Source organism: Wolffia australiana, chromosome 15 (assembly GCF_029677425.1).
Source record: "Wolffia australiana isolate 7733 chromosome 15, ASM2967742v1".
NCBI lineage: Eukaryota > Viridiplantae > Streptophyta > Magnoliopsida > Alismatales > Araceae > Wolffia > Wolffia australiana.
This window is the reverse complement of record NC_135849.1, coordinates 8,419,502-8,435,344: the sequence shown is the minus strand read 5'-3', so window position 1 is coordinate 8,435,344 and position 15,843 is coordinate 8,419,502. Positions and strand designations below refer to the sequence as shown.

Here is a 15,843-nt window from a genome sequence, read left to right as displayed (position 1 = left end):
CAGGGAGAAAGAAGAAGAGAAGAAGAGAAATGAATATAACAAAGAGGAGACAGGATTGGTTCTCCCTCATCACCAGATCCAGATAGCTCTTCCAAATTCCAGCCCGCCGAAGAGACAATCAACTTTTCTGGTATCTTCTTGACCAGGGCTTTCTTCCTTTCTTAGTCATGCTGGTCAACAATGTCTGACCCCACATATCCCAGATGGTTGTCATTGGAGCCAGGCAGCATTCTAGCACACTTGCTATGATACGAACGAGCAAGGTTCTTATCATGCTACTTTAGTCTGCGCATGTTACCAGAAATTGGCATGACCCTTCTTCACTAATCTCTCATTCACAATCCTTACAAATCCGCTGCTATATCTCTGAACAGCCCCCATGGGCTCATGATGGTAATGTCCAACAGGCTAACCCGGCCTTGCTTATGCCTGGCCCGCCAACCCTTACCTTTTGGACCCCTTGAATCCTGCGATCATTCCTGGCCAGCCTCATCATGATAAAGGGATCCCCACTGCCCCACCACAATATGTGGTTCTTTGCCAGTGCCAACAGCCCGAGAATAGTCAGGTTCTCCACCCCTGCCCTGACCACTGCTGCCACCGCTTAGTGTGGGGCCTCCCTTTGTTGTGGAAGCTATTGCCCCTATGACCCTAAGACCTACAGTGCTGCTTTGCCAACAGTCCTGCCCACCAGGAATACACTCTCAGGCAGTATCCTCTCCTTCGGTCTCTGCTACTCCTCTCCATTGTTCCTTCCTGATGCAGGACTTGCTTGATACAAACAGAGTGCTTCCACTGTGGGTTAAACCTCCAGGATATCATACCTCCTTTCAACCTTGAAGCTATGTGTTTGGCCGATTCTTTCTGGATATAATATTTGTCAAGGGTTCTGCCATCCTTGAGCTGTTTGCCAGAGAAAATGAGACATTACCGATCTTGGGGAATCCCTTGGCGTAGATCTTTGCCTCCACACTCTTGCTTTATCACTGCTCTTGACTACTAGAGTGATGGTCTTTCCAGTCAGCGTCTACAAGAAGATCTACATTTTCCCCAATCCTCCAGTTGCTCTGGTTGATTTGAACCATACAATTATAACAGTTTCACTACAATTCAAGCCAACCGACAGCTAATGGTGACCCTACTCTTTCCCAGGAGTCCACATCATTCTAAATAACCTGAAGGTCGATGAGTTTTTTCTACAGAGACTAGTGTCGAGTATACTGTTGGTTGCGTGGGCGAAAGAAGACTATTATCTAATAACTAATAAACAAGTTTCTCACAAACCCAAGCCATGGCCTTTTCTGCATAAAATATTTTCACAATACCCCAAGCTCTCACAGTCGTGTTGTTCCCTATAGGCTTGATGACGATTTTTAGATCTTCAAAGACTGCATAAAATAATCAGCTATTTGGCTACTGAAATTTGCGATATCTTGCCACCCCTCGACAATTGAAAAAGAGAACCACGTTCTGAAGGCGCAATCAAAGCATTCTTCCTGCCCTGAACCAACATGAATGCGAGAATTGACCTGTAAGCCATCCCGCATCCCTGGGTTTCCATACTCACCCCTGTTGTGTTCCCTTGGGATTGGACTTCAACAATAGCCCCACCCGCTTGATCCTCTCCATGCCAAAAAGCATCATCTGCTTCTGCTCTCACAGGCATGCTCTCGCACAGCAAGTCATGTGGAGGATGTTTCCCATCGACTAAGCAACATATACATGGAATATTGGGGGCGTGAGGCCACGGTGGTCAGTGAACTTGATGGGGTTGTTGATCTGCGATGAGCTAGGGACCACGGCGTTGCTTGGCTGAGAAAGACGCCCTGGCCTTGGCAATGAGCCACTAAATCTGAATCTAATGGTCTTGGAATCTGTAAAAAACAGCCACGTGCATAGCACTTTGCCAGGAAAATCATTATCAAGATGAACTGAGAGGCCCCCCATGCCTTGTCCAGCAGCCTCTAATAGAAATTGTGAATGAGCTCATGTACTTCGGGGACAATAATATTGGTCATACTTTTGAAAAATAGTATCTAGATTCAAGTCATAAAAATAATGAAAATTGTATTGACTGTTAAAGAGTTTTTTGTCAAAGATGATTAACGTATAAAGAGTTAGTTAGAAACATGCTTCCTTACCAACGATTATCACTCCTAGCGGTTCAGCAAAACCAGAAAAAGTTGCCAGTTTAAATGCCTGCCATTTACTGCAATAAAAAGATAAAATCAAATTGCAATAAAAAGATAAAATGTATGGAATAGGTTTGATGTAGTCAACGTATAGGAGTTGAAACCAATTTATCCTAATATCAGGACAATCCGCAGAAGTTCAAGGAAATAAAAGCAAATGTTTATGGATTGTTACTGGCCCGGAAGATTTCTCTGTATGTGAAAATCAAGGCTTAAGATTTGATTTCCAGCCTCACCTTTGGGTTGCAAAATAAACAGGAAGCGCAACAGCAATGCCCTGCAAGGAGAAAAGCAAACATGAACAAAATCCACCCAAATGATGCAGAAACTCATGAATGCTTCTTTTTAGATAATTTTAGAGTATTAATTTCACACAGTTCTATGAAATAAAATTTCAAAAAATTAGTCCGTAAAGACATTAAAATAATAACTCATATATTTATAATATAACCGGGAAATAAGATTCTACTTCATCTGAAAATATCCAGCTTTATACACATCATCAAAGAGAGTAATAATAGGAATACCTCAGGAATATTGTGCAAAGCAATGGCCAATGCCAGGTTGATACCGACTCGAATACCCTGAAAAACAAAACAACTGTATATCAAATGTATAAAATTCATGATAGTTGAATAATACGAAATCATTCAAAAGTGCAATGCCAGATTTCAGTAAAAATGAAAAAGTATATACAACCAAACCCCTGTAGGCACAAAATCTGGAAAGAGATATCCAAGATCACCGGAAGTTATCAGGCTGGTAACGTTAATGTTCTTCTGATGTAGATCTCCTCAAGATCCAATCAAATGACAATGATTCTTGAAAGAAACAATTTCCAGTAGAACATACTTCGAAATGTTGTGTGATCGTTGTCTTTACACAAAAGTAAATCTAAGTACTAAGCTGAGTTCGCCGTAGAGAGAGAGAGAGAGAGAGAGATATCGATACACATCAGATAATGTTGAATAGCAGGAGCTTGCCAGATCAGCTCCCTCCTCAATAGGTTTGGAGAATCTCCTCGTCTCCCCCCCTCTCATCCAACCAGGTAAAGATTTTCGGATGTCTTCCTGAAGGTTATCATCCCTCTTTATTTAAAAATTCGTGGGCCCTGTGATTAATAGGGGCCCACACATGCTCCCCCTCCTCCAGGCCCTGTGCTTGGCTTTTATTGACCACTGATAGTGATGGCAAAAAAAGCTAGACTTGGCAATCTGCCGTCGAAGGTGATCTGTTAAGACCCTGTTTCCCTCTTTACTAGGAGTAGAGATTTCAGGGATAATTTCAACTAAACCATTACGTTGCCACCCACAACGTTCAGAACAAAAGAGAAGAGAGAAGAAGATGTTCAGGGAAGGGAGGAGGGAATGAAGCCTGTGGTTCAGCGAGCCCATCTCCTGCGTAGCTAGTCTGCTGGCAGCTAAGATGCCTGGAGGAGGGGGAGGGAAACATGGAAATGAAGAGGATGGTTAGGGCACCAAGGGCCGGTTTAGGAGAAGGGGAAAGGAAAGAGTACCGATTCTTCTGCATCGCCATCCTCCTCGACCCCTCCTCTTAAGGTGGGTATCGCTCCCGTGATCTCCACCCTAATGGGCTCTGTTCCAAGTTGAGGGCCCAGATGTGGTGCGCGGCTTCCTCTGGTATACTCGTAATGGAGTCCTAACAATACTCCCCCCTTGAAGAGCCAACTTGTCCACAAGCTGGAAATCTGGGAAGCATTCATCAATCTTGATTGCATCCTCCCATGTTGTCTCAAAGTTCGGAAGGCGATGCCACTTGATAAGCACCTGGGTACCGGATACTGTTGCTTATAGCGAAGCAGGGCTTTGGGTGTGACCTGCCACTCCAGATCTTCGGAAAGTGTGGGGGAGAACTTGTTGTGGGGTCACTGCTGCCCCCACCGCGTTGCGGAGCTGGGTGACATGAAACACCGGGTGAATGGTGGTATGGGTCCCCAGGTCCAATTTGTAAGCCACGGGGTCCCACCCGCTGCAAGATGCAGTAGGGACCAAAATATTTTGGCCCAAGCTTCTCGTTCGGTCTGCGAGCCAAGGAGCACATGCGGTAGGGCCGCATTTGACGTATACCCTATCATCCACCTCGTAGGTCATATCCTGCAATGCTTATTCGCAGCAAGCTTCATTTGGGTCTTTGTGCGAGCGAAGTTAGTCTTCAGAATGTCCAGCATTTGATCGCGGCTTTCTAGCAAATGATCCACATCCGCTACTGGTGATGGGGGAGACCCATAACGAACAAGTGTGGGGGGTTCTCAGCCATAGACCAGTCAAAATGGAGAGGTCTTGAGAGACAAGTGATAGGCCGTATTGTAGCTATACTCTGCCCATGGTAACTACTGGTGCCACTCCAGAGGTTTCTCGCCAGCAACACAACGGAGATATGTCTCTAGGCTGCGGTTGACCACTTCGGTCTGACCATCAGTCTCCGGATGATAGCTGAGCTCATGGGGAGTTGAGTCCCTTGGTGGCAATGTAATTCTTTCTAGAAGGTGCTGATGAACACTTGACCTCGGTCGGACAACAAGGAACTGGGTATGCCGTGAAGTCAGACCACTTCGCGAATGAATATGACAGCAATGTCTTTTAATGTAAAAGGATGTTGAACTGGGATGTAATGGTTGCACTTGCTCAACCTATCCACCATGACCATGATGGAATTGAAACCCCCAGAGCCGGGAAGGCCATCTATGAAATCCATAGAGAGATCCTCCCAGACCTGGCTTGGAATCGGTAGCGGTTGCAGAAGACCCGCAGGGGCAAGATGAGATGCTTTGTTCATGAGACACATGTGGCACTGCTTAACACACTATTAGACATCTCGTTTCATGCTCTGCCAATAGAATTGCTGCTTGAGCCGTTGGTAAGTTTGCAGAAATCCCGCATACCCCCCTTCTGCCTGAGAATGGAATGCCGCCAAGATCGCTGGGATGAGCTTGGACGAGGATGATTAGACAATACGTCCCTTGAATAGCAGTAATCCATCTTTAATGTTGTAGCCTTGAATGGTGTGACTCGCGTCTTTGATATTGGTCATAAGTTTCTGAAGAGCTGTGTCTCTATATGACTCGCATCTTTAATGTCCAAATTGGTGTTGATATTGAGCACAGTGTAGCTTCTTCCATGGCTGGAGAATGTGATAATGCATTGGCCACCTTGTTCAATCTGCCTTCCTTGTGAAAGGATATCAAACGAAAAACCCATCAACTTTAAAACCCACTTATGAAAAGGACCTGGTACCTCTCATTACTCGAATAGGTACTTCAAGCTGTATTGATCAGTGTGGATCGTAAAACGCGGAAACAGAAGATAATGCCGCCACTTTTGTACTGCCCACACAATGGCAATGAGCTCTCTCTCATATGTGAAGCAGGCCCGTACTGTGATGGGATGCACCTTGCTGAAGTAGGCAATTGGATGTCCCTACTGCATGAGGACTGCACCCATGCCGAGCCCTGAAGCATCGGTTTCAATGCAGAAGTTCTGGGAGAAATTCGGCAGAATAGAGACGGGGGCTGACCAGAGTGCTGCTTGGAGTGTGACGAAAGCGTGTTGTCTCTCCTCATCCCACTTGAAAGCGTCTTTCTTTAGCAGTTGTGAGAAAGGCCAAGCAAGGGATGCATAATTTGCCAGACCGCCAGTAATAGCCGGTTAAGTCCAAGAAGCCCTGCAACTGGCGCATGTTGCAGGGAGTCGCCCACTCCAGAATAGCCACAATCTTGTTGGGGTCAGTCGCGACCCCTTGAGCGATTACCACGTGATGCAAATATTCCAACTGACCTTGGGCACAGTGACATTTCTTTGCATTCACATAGAGTTGGTGGTCTGATAGGACCTTGAAGATGGTGTGGAGGTGGTGCCTGTGAGAAGCGAGATCCCTGCTGTGCACCAAAATGTCATAAAAACAGTACAGACCTGCACAGGAAGGGCTGGAGGATACGGTTCATGAGGGCTTGGAAGGTGGCGGGTGCATTGGTGAGGTCCAAGGCCATCACGTGGAACTCAAAATAACCGTGGCGCGCGCGGAAAGTTGTCTTGGAAATGTCCTCCTCGTGCATGCATATCTGATGAAAGCCAGATTATAAATCCAGTTTGGAGAAAACAGCCATCCCATGGAATATTTGTATTATCCCCTTCGTGAGCTGCTCTTGAATGACACGCGCCAACTCATCCTTCCGAGTGTGGGAAATAGCAGTAGGGTTGTACATTGACTGGAGCTACTCTGGGGTGGAGTACGATGCGATGATCCACCTCCCGTGCGGGTGGCAGACCCGCCATCTCTTGAAAGACGCCGGGAAATGTGCCTCTTAGTGGGACCTCGATGGGATCTGTTCGGTCCTGCAAAAGGCCAATAGAAACTCGGGCCGTTAGATGGAATTCGGCAGGAGGTGCCCCCCCTGTCGACTTCACCTACAGTTTGTCAGTGCAGATGATACCTCGTGATCCCGTGCAGCATATGGAGTACACCGTCCATGCTAAAGCACAGCATCAACAAGTCATAATTTGCTTCCATCCATCCCAATATATGCAGCCATTGAATTCCCAAGATGACTTCAACCCCGATTCTTTCCAGTGGTAAGAAGTCTTGAACAACGATAAGGCCTTGAACCAAAACCTGCAGTCCTCGACACATCTGATGCCTTGTAGTCGATGTGCATCGCCCAAGACAATGTCGTATGGAGGAACGTCTGTCAATGGTGTGCCGAGGTCCTGCAACAATTGCAGACAAATGAAATTGTGGGTTACGCCACCGTCAATCAAAATCGCAACCTGTCGCTTCTGGATGGTCCCCATCACTCTCAATGTGCCCTGGGATGCTACTCCCAACAAGGCATTTAGCCCCGTCTTAGCTATAATGGGCAGATCCCCAGGTGCGGGACCCTTGGGAGTCTCGTCGTCATCTGACGAAGGGTGGAAGTCCTCTCCTTGAACCAGGTAGAGTCTCAGTTCTCGTTTACAATGATGACCAGGTGTAAATTTTTCGTCACAATGGAAACAAGGTCCATTCTCCTTGCGACTCTTCCATTCATCTTCAGTGAGTCCAACATTGCATGAGGATTCTCACATGTGTCCCGCCATTGCAGCGGCCGGGGTGGTGCAGTCCCTGTGGATGGACAATGGTTGACATTCCCGAAAGCCACCCTTCAGGCCCATAGGAAGATTATTTTGGATGCTCTCCATAACGCTGCCAGTTGTTCTGCTTCAGGTCGTCCATTCCTTAGGGAACCCCCTTCTCTTCATGGAGGCCCACAAGAAATCCCAATCGATTGTGTCATATGCCTTTGCAAAGTCGACCTTCCACATGAATCCCTTGGTTCTGTTCCGCTTCCATGCTGCCAATATTTCTCCCGCTGTTACTGCACTGTCCATATTAGTAGCCTACCGGGGATGAATGCTGATTGCGCAGGTTCAATCAACTCTCCTATCCTTGCCCTGAGTCTGTTTGCGAGCACCTTCGCAATAATCAAATAGATTGAGTTTGACAAAGAGATGGGCCGAAAATCTTCAATTTTTTCCCCCCTTTTGACATTTCGGCAGGAGGAGTAGATGGGACCTGTTAATCTTCTCCATGCTCCCTCGACCTTCTCGGAAGTCATCAATCTTGGCCATCACATCTGACCCGACCCAATCCCAGCATTCCTTATAAAAGAACACTGGGATGCCATCAGGTCCTGGAGCTCCCTCTCCGTTCAGCCCCGTAATTGCTGCCTTCACCTCCTCTCAGAGAAAGGTCGGATCAGTTCCATTTGATGCTCCCGACTCACCTTCTGTGCCCCCCATCCACACCACTTCCATCTGCTCTTTTTCCCTTTTTTGTAGAAAGATCGAAAATGATCTGCAATGGCTCGTCCCACTGCCTGCACTCCTGTGTGTATCTGATTTCCCACTTTTATCTTCAATATCTGATTAATTCGCCTCCTGCCATTTGCCACAAGGTGAAAAAATCTTGTGTTTGCATCGCCTTCACGAAGCCACAATTGTCTTTATCTCTGTCTCCAGTCCATCTCCAATTTCCTGTCTTCCTCAGCAACCACACCCTGCCATTTCTTGAGTTCTAGGGCCTCATCTCCCTGTAGGTTTCTGGTGTCTTCCAACTCATCCAGTTGTTGTATCTGAGACAGGACCTCATTCCTCTTCTTCTTCCTATTTTCCCGAACTTGGAGGCGATAACCCATCAAATGTTGGCGAAGACCTTTCACTCTCTCAGCCAGTGTCTCTATGTCCGACCCTGCTTTGTGAATTGCCAACCATGCATTCTCTATCGTCTCTTTGAACTTGTCCTCATGAAACCACGATCTATCCAATTTAAAGTATGTGGCCCGTCTGTGTCCTTCATTCGTTGCCCACACTATGGGAGTGTGATCTGATAGCCGCATTGGCAGCGCTCTTACGTCTGCGTTTGGGAAGTTTTCCGCCAACTCTACTGAGCATAGGAATCTGTCAAGTCTAGATTTTCTCCCTCCACCTGCCATGCTCCTCCATGTGTCAGTACAGTCCACGGGCCCCATTTCTTGCATCTGTGCTTCTGCAATGAGTGACCAGAAATTTGATGAGTCGTAATCTAGGCCTCCCCTGCCATTTGGTCTGTCTCCGGCCTCTAATGTCACGTTGAAATCTCCCCCAATCAGCATTGGCAGTCGAGCTCACCTCTGCGAGCTCCTCCCATAGCCCACTTCTTCCGGCTGGATTTGCTGCCCCATACACTAAGGCTATTACCATTTCAAAATCATCGCTTGTCCTTCTTAGTTTGAATGCTGCCGTCGCCTCCCCCGACTATGTCTCTACTTTAGAGAACACTGTATCATTCCAGGCTACCACCACCCCCCCTGATCTTCCAACAGCATTTATCGCCAGAAATCCCTCGAGACAACCTCGACCTACTGTGTTCCACACTCTAGCTTCGCAGCTTTCCAACATTGTTTCCTGCAAACAGGCTATTGTGACCCCCCACTCCATCATATAGCTTCTGATTATCCCTCTTCTCCGCTCATCGCGGAGCCCTCGTACGTTCCATGAGAGACACTTCATGACTGACTGTTTGGTTCCCCTCTCCCCCCTGGGTACGCTGCAGTCCCACTTCCACCGCAACCTCTTCTATCTGCTTATTCAATACTGGGTATAGTTAGGAAATTGATCACTGCCCAATTCTATTCCTTTGAATATCTCTCCAAGTTTGGGTCATTTCTGACTTCTCGAATGAGCTTTACCTTGTCCAACCAATGAGTCACATAGATAGACTTGCACTCCCCGTCGGCATTTTTTTTGGGATCTTGACAAAGCATCAGCAACTATATTCTTCTTCTCAGCTTTATATTGTATGATAAAATCATATCCCAAGAGTTTTGATGCCCATCGATGATACTGAATTGGTCAGAGAGAAATCATAGACTAAATTGGTCAGTGTAAATTGTGAACTTGTTGAACATTAAATAATTCCTCCATTTTTTAACAGCCCATATCAGCTCTCTTTCATATGCTGATTTGAATCTGGTTTGGCAGTGGAATGCTTCGCTAAAGTAGGCAACTGGGTGGTTCTCTTGTAACAATACTGCTCCTACGGCCCTATGGGATGCATCTGTCTCAGTACTGAAAGGTAGAGAGAAATTTGGCAATCGCAAAACTGGGGTTTCAGACAATGCTTGCTTTAATTTGAGAAATGATTTATCGGCTTCTTCAGTCCATGCAAAAGATTTCTTCTACAAAAGTGCTGTCAATGGTTGGGCAATGGCAGCGTACTGGGATACAAACCGCCAATAATATCCTGTAAGCCCAAAGAATCCTCTCAATTCTTTCACGGTAGAGTGTTTTATCCATTGCTTGATGGCATCAATCTTAGATGGATCAGTTGAAACCCCTTCAGCAGAGATACCATGTCCTAGGAATTCAATATAGTGGCACCCAAACTTGCATTTCTTTGGGTTAATATGAAGACTATGTTTTGAAAGTAATTCATATACAACGGCAAGATGTTGTTCATACTGTTGAAGATCCTTGCTGTATATAAGTATACCATCGAAGAATACCAGTATAAATTTGATAGGACAAAAGACATCACTCTGAATTCAAAATGTCCATGATGTGTTTTAAAAGCAGTTTTATTAATGTCACTCGGGTGCATTCTCACTTGGTAATACCCTGACTTCAAATCAATTTTGGAAAAATAATCATCCCATGTAGTTCATCAACCATGGGTATTGGAAATCTATTAGGAATGGTCATCTGATTAAGAGATCTGTAGTCAATGCAGAGACAGAACCCTCCATCTTTTTTCTTGACTAGTAGGGCTGAGCTTGAGAAACAACTAATGGAGTGGTCAATAACAGTTATCTCCAGAAAATTCCTGAATCAGTTCCTCCAAAATATTATTGTGTATGTATGAGTATCTATAAGATCTTTTGTTGACAGGTTTTGACCCTGGGATCAGATGTATCTGGTGATCACAATCTCTGGGGGTGGTACAGTATTCGTTTGCTCAAAAACATGAGGATAGTTTCTTTTTATCCAATATAAGCAGTGAGCAAGTGAAAGAGCATGTACCTCAAGCTAATTTGTGGTTGGTTGGCCCTTGAGATTGTTGATATGGTGAATGGACTCCTCCCACTCTGGGTGTGCTTGATCTACATCAAATTGAGAAGATCTGAGGACATTCAATTCTGGGCCAGATTGTATGGTATGTATCTTGTTAGTGATATATTCCTATATCGGGCTAATGGGCCCTGTTCTATAAGCCCATTAGCCCTTTATCTCTCTTCTCTCACTTAGGGTATATATATATACCCTCTTCTTGTAACATCTTTGGTACATTATTCTATTTTCCTTCTCACTCCATCTCTCTTGATCCACTTCCCCCTCCTAGGGTTAACATGGTATCAGAGCCAATGGCTCTCTAAGGAGTGAGATCCTCACGGACGAACATTCCCGCGCAGACTATCTTCGCCACGCGAACTTCGTCTCCATTCTCTTGCGGAACTTCCCTTCCGCTTCGCAATTTCTTCTTCATTCCAGTCATTTTTTCGGTTTAAAATCGCCTCTTCCGATTTTCATCCTCAAAATCTTCCATACCGCCTTCCTCCTTCGATTTCCGGCGTCTGACGGCCGTTCCGAGCCCGCAGCCGGCAGCCGCAGCAAGCGCCGAACCGTCATCCCGGCGCGTCATCCCGAAGTCGATCCGTCAACCGATCCCGTCCGAACCGTCATCCGATCCCGTCCGACCCGCTATTCGATCCGATCCGATCGATCACCGTCGAACCGTCAACCGACCCGTCGAACCGTCATCCGGACGATTTTTCCGTCATCCTCTTCATCTGTGCGTCATCCCGAGACTGTTTTTCGTCATCCATTCCGTCATCCGCCCCTGGACGGCCCCATTACGCCCTCCAGGCCCTGTTCTGGCTGTCTGCCTCCGACGCCGGTCGCCTCTAACCGGTTGCCGCCCCGCACCCAAAACTTGACATCATGCCGCTCGAAGATGCCGATTTCCTCGAGAAGCCTCTCTCCTACAAAATTGTGAGTCCTCCCAGCGGTCCCCGAATCTACTCTTCTTGGGCCCGAATCTACTGGAATGGACCCGCACGCCCAAACCACCCTGGAATCACGCTTCCTGTTCAAGCACTGCACCGAGGCTCTGCTCCAACCGACGCATGTCCACTACGCCACGTGGAATGCGGAAGAGAAGTTTGTCCTGGGGTGGTTTCTACACGCATACGCTGTCCCATGATTTTCGCAGCGCTTTTCCTTACCCGACGACGGTGAAGGGGTTCTGGGATCAAGCGAAGACGCGTACTGTGGTCGAGACAACGACTACTGGCGACTGTTTGCGTTAGTGGGACAGGCATACAACCTTCGCCAAGACACAATGAGCATCTCCGACATGCCTTAGCCCACAAGAAATTGTGGGACGAAGTGATCACTACTTACCGCCTGACGATGTGACGTGCAAAATTTGGAAAGATGTTCTTCTTTGCGACTCATGGGGTTCCTCAATGGCCTCAACCGCGAGTATCATGACATTCGCCGCAACGCCCTACATCGCAAAGAAGGCTTCCCGACCATCGACGAGCTCCTCCGGAACTCCTAGAGGAGGAAAGTCATTTTGCACTCCATGGGACTCCGGCGCCGGCCCTTGACTCGGCGGCCCTCTTGGCGACACCTTCCGACTCCACGACTCGCCCCAGTTGTACCTACTGCAAGAAGGTGGGGCATACTCGTGACCGCTGCTGGAAACTCCATGGTGTTCCCCCGAAGTTCCAGCACAAGCAGAAGAAGAAGGAAGTCGCCGACGGACAGGCCCTGGTTGCCGCCACGTCCACCAGCACGAGCAGTTCCGCTTCCACCATCGATCAACTCCAGGCTGACTTCACTCGTCTCCGTGACCAAATGGAGTCCCAGATGGCTGCCCTTCAGACTCAGACCCAGACCCAGTCCACGTCCTACTTCGGCGGTTTTGGTGCGTTTCAGCCCTCTCCTTCCTCTGAGTGGTACTGTGGTCATACGGCTCTTCACTCACCTCTCGTCTCTGATACTACGTGGGTTCTTGATTCGGGGGCCACCGAGCATATGACCCCCTTCAATGACCGGTTTGTATCGTACGAGAGGCATCGTGAGAGCCGTACCGTTCTTACGGCGGGCGGTGGACGTCTCCGGTGGCGGAATCGGGCAGTTTTTGTGGATGGCCTCGGTGGTCAACAACGCCCTCCATGTGCCTGATTTGCGGGCCATTCTCATGTCTCCGCAACGCCTTGTTGATGCCCTTATGTGCTCCTTTCACCTCCAACCTGACGGCATGTTTCTGTCTGACAAGGTGGGAAGGACTACACCGATTAGGCGGGAACATGGACTGCTACTGTTGGACGACGGGGCGCTCTTCTACTTTCTTGGTGCACCGGCACTTCGACCAGCCGACGAGCAGTGTAGAGGACGCCTCCAGTTGGCTCACCAGCGCTTGGCCACCCTCCTTTTTCTACTATGCAGCGAGTTTTCCCTTCTTTATGTACTGGACTCGACTTATCGAGTGTTGTTTGCGGCCTGTCAGTTGGCCAAGCATCGCCGATCTTCCTTTACTCCTCTGAAATGCATACGAAGAGTCCGCTGTATCGGGTTCACAGTGATGTTTGGGGACCGCCCCGCAGCCTAGTCTGAGGGGGCACCGCTACTCGTGATTTTTGTGGATGAGGCCACCCGGTATCGTGGGTCTATTTGCTGACCACGGTCAGAGGTCACATCCACCGTCCGACATTTCTGCGCTATGGTCCAGACTCAGTTTGGTCGTGGTATCCAGCGGTTCCGGTCGGACAATGCCCGCGACCGCCAATACCGCACTTGCCTCATTTTTGCGGATCGTGGAATCCTCCACGAAACTTCGCGTGTAGCTACGCCAGAGCAGAACGGTATGGCAGAACGCCGCATTGGGTATGTCACTTCCACCGCCCGACGCTGTTGGTGAACTACCAGGTGCCTTGGCAGTATTGGGGTGAGGCGATTTTGACGAGTACCCACCTCATCAATCGCCTTCCTTCCCCTACATTGGAGTTCTCCTGCCCCTGGACCGGATGAATGCGACTTTTTGGATATTTCTCTGCGGACGGTCTCCTTCCTCGGTCTTCGGCTGCACCGCCACGCCCACGATACCTCTCCATCACGGACGGTTCGATGCTCGTGCTCTGAGGTGCATCTTCGCCGGCCACGCATCCTCCAGAAGGGATACAGGTGCTACCATCCGCCCACAAGGCGTTTCTTCATCTCGGCAAATGTCACCTTTGCCGAGCATGAACCCTATTTCGGGACTACTCTTCCTCATCCCGCCTCCCGTTGGATGAGGCTCCTTCGGCTCCCACTTGGGGCCTGTTCAGTGTGGAGCCCACTGCTCCAACGCCACCCTCGTCTCCATGATCCTTTTCCCGTTGATGTCCTTTCTTCTCCGCCGGTGACACCTGAGGGGTCCTTGGACGTGCTGTCCACTCCTCCTTCGCCTCGGCACCCTTGCCGCCTCCTCCCGGGCATTCTCACTGGCCAGGATTCTCCAGCTCCGTCCTCACAGGATCTCCTCTTCGGGTGAGTCCTCTTCCTCTCCTCCCGGTGAGTTGGCTTCTTTCTTCCCATCCGAGGATGATCCTATCCTCCCTTGTGCGGGTGACTCCACTTCCCTTCCCGCACCTTTGTCTCCCCCACCTCTCGCTTCCGCTCATCCTCCGTCGGACGATTCCGCTCAGCCCTCTATCGATGATGAGGAACAGCTGGGTTGGCCTATCGCCTTCGGAAGGGGGTTCGCCAGTGCACTCGCACACCCCGCTATCCTCTATCTCATTTTCTCTCATTCGACCGCTGAGTACTCCCTACCGGCTGTTTCTCACTGCATCGAGTCGGATCCCATTCCTCGCCGTAGCCGATGCTATCGCTTCTCCTCATTGGAAAGCGGCGATGGACGAGGAGATGCAATCTTTGCTCAAGAACCACACGTGGGATGTGGTCCCCTTCCTCCTGGCAAGAGGGTGGTGGATTGCAAGTGGATCCACACCAAGAAACATCATGCGGATGGCACCCGGGAGCGGTACAAGTCTCGCCTGCCGCCGGGGTTCACCCAATCATATGGAGTGGATTATTTCGAGACCTTTTCCCGGTGGCGAAGATGGAAACGGTTCGCCTTCTCTTGGCATTGGCAGCTCACTTCCATTGGGGGATTCGGCAGGTTGATGTGAAGAACGCCTTCCGACATGGCGATCTGGAGGAGGTGGTGTATATGAAGCAGCCCGAGGGGTACACCCTTGGTCCTCCCGGCACCGTCTGTCGATTGCGGAAGTCCCTCTATGGACTGAAGCAGTCACCTCGGATGTGGTTCGCCGCTTTCTCCTCCGCTCTGAACGCCGACGGGTATACTCAGAGCAACGGTGATGCCTCATCGTTCTTCCGTCATCAGCCGACCGGTGTATCTCTCCTGGCAGTGTATGTCGATGATATTTTGCCCACGGGTTCCGATGCTGCCGCAGCCGTCCGTCTCAGTGCTGCCCTGGCCAAGGAGTTTGAGATTAAGACTCTCGGCCTCCTCAGATATTTCCTTGGCCTTGAGGTGGCTTATTCCCCGGGGATCTTCGCCTCGCAGCAGAAGTATGCCGTTGACCTGCTCACCCTGACTGGTATGACTGAGTGTGCTCCGGTGAGCACTCCATTGATCCCAACATCAAATTGGGCAAAGGGAGGACTCTCCACTGGTGAATCCTTATCATTATCAGCAGCTGGTGGGGAAATTGCTCTATTTGACACACACTCGGCCCGACCTCAGCTTTGCAGTCAGCTGACTTAGTCAGGTTGTGCACTCGCCGCGTGAGGTGCGTCGCCAGGCCGCCCACCGGGTACGTGCATACCTAAAGGTTGCCGGGAAGGGACTGCTCTTCCTCGGAGTTCGGACAGAAAAGTGAAAGTGTACACTGATGCAGATTTCGCTGCTCGATTGTGGATTGCCGATCCACCACCGGGTACTGCACGCTCATCTTTGGCAGCCTAGTCAGCTGGAAGAGCAGCAAGCAAGACAAGGTATCTCGCCTGCGCGAAGCTGAGTTCCGCGCGCTAGCCGATGGGGCATCCGAAGGTCAGTGGATTTACGGGATCCTTCACGATCTTCGGGTGGAGTATTCCCGTCCCAT

The 15,843-nt window shown here is 49.1% G+C and overlaps 1 protein-coding gene across 2 annotated transcripts in view; it reads right to left on the bottom strand.

Annotated features, from left to right (window-relative positions):
• LOC144712824 (ZIP metal ion transporter family) overlaps positions 1–15,843 on the bottom strand; it is a 52,353-nt gene that overhangs the window by 6,989 nt on the left and 29,521 nt on the right. For both annotated transcript variants that reach the window (XM_078587157.1, XM_078587158.1), the window contains exons 7-9: positions 2,720–2,776; positions 2,429–2,469; positions 2,142–2,209 (exon numbers count right to left, since the gene is read on the bottom strand). In XM_078587157.1, the coding sequence (XP_078443283.1) occupies positions 2,142–2,209; positions 2,429–2,469; positions 2,720–2,776 (166 nt within the window). The remainder of the gene's footprint in view (positions 1–2,141; positions 2,210–2,428; positions 2,470–2,719; positions 2,777–15,843) is intronic.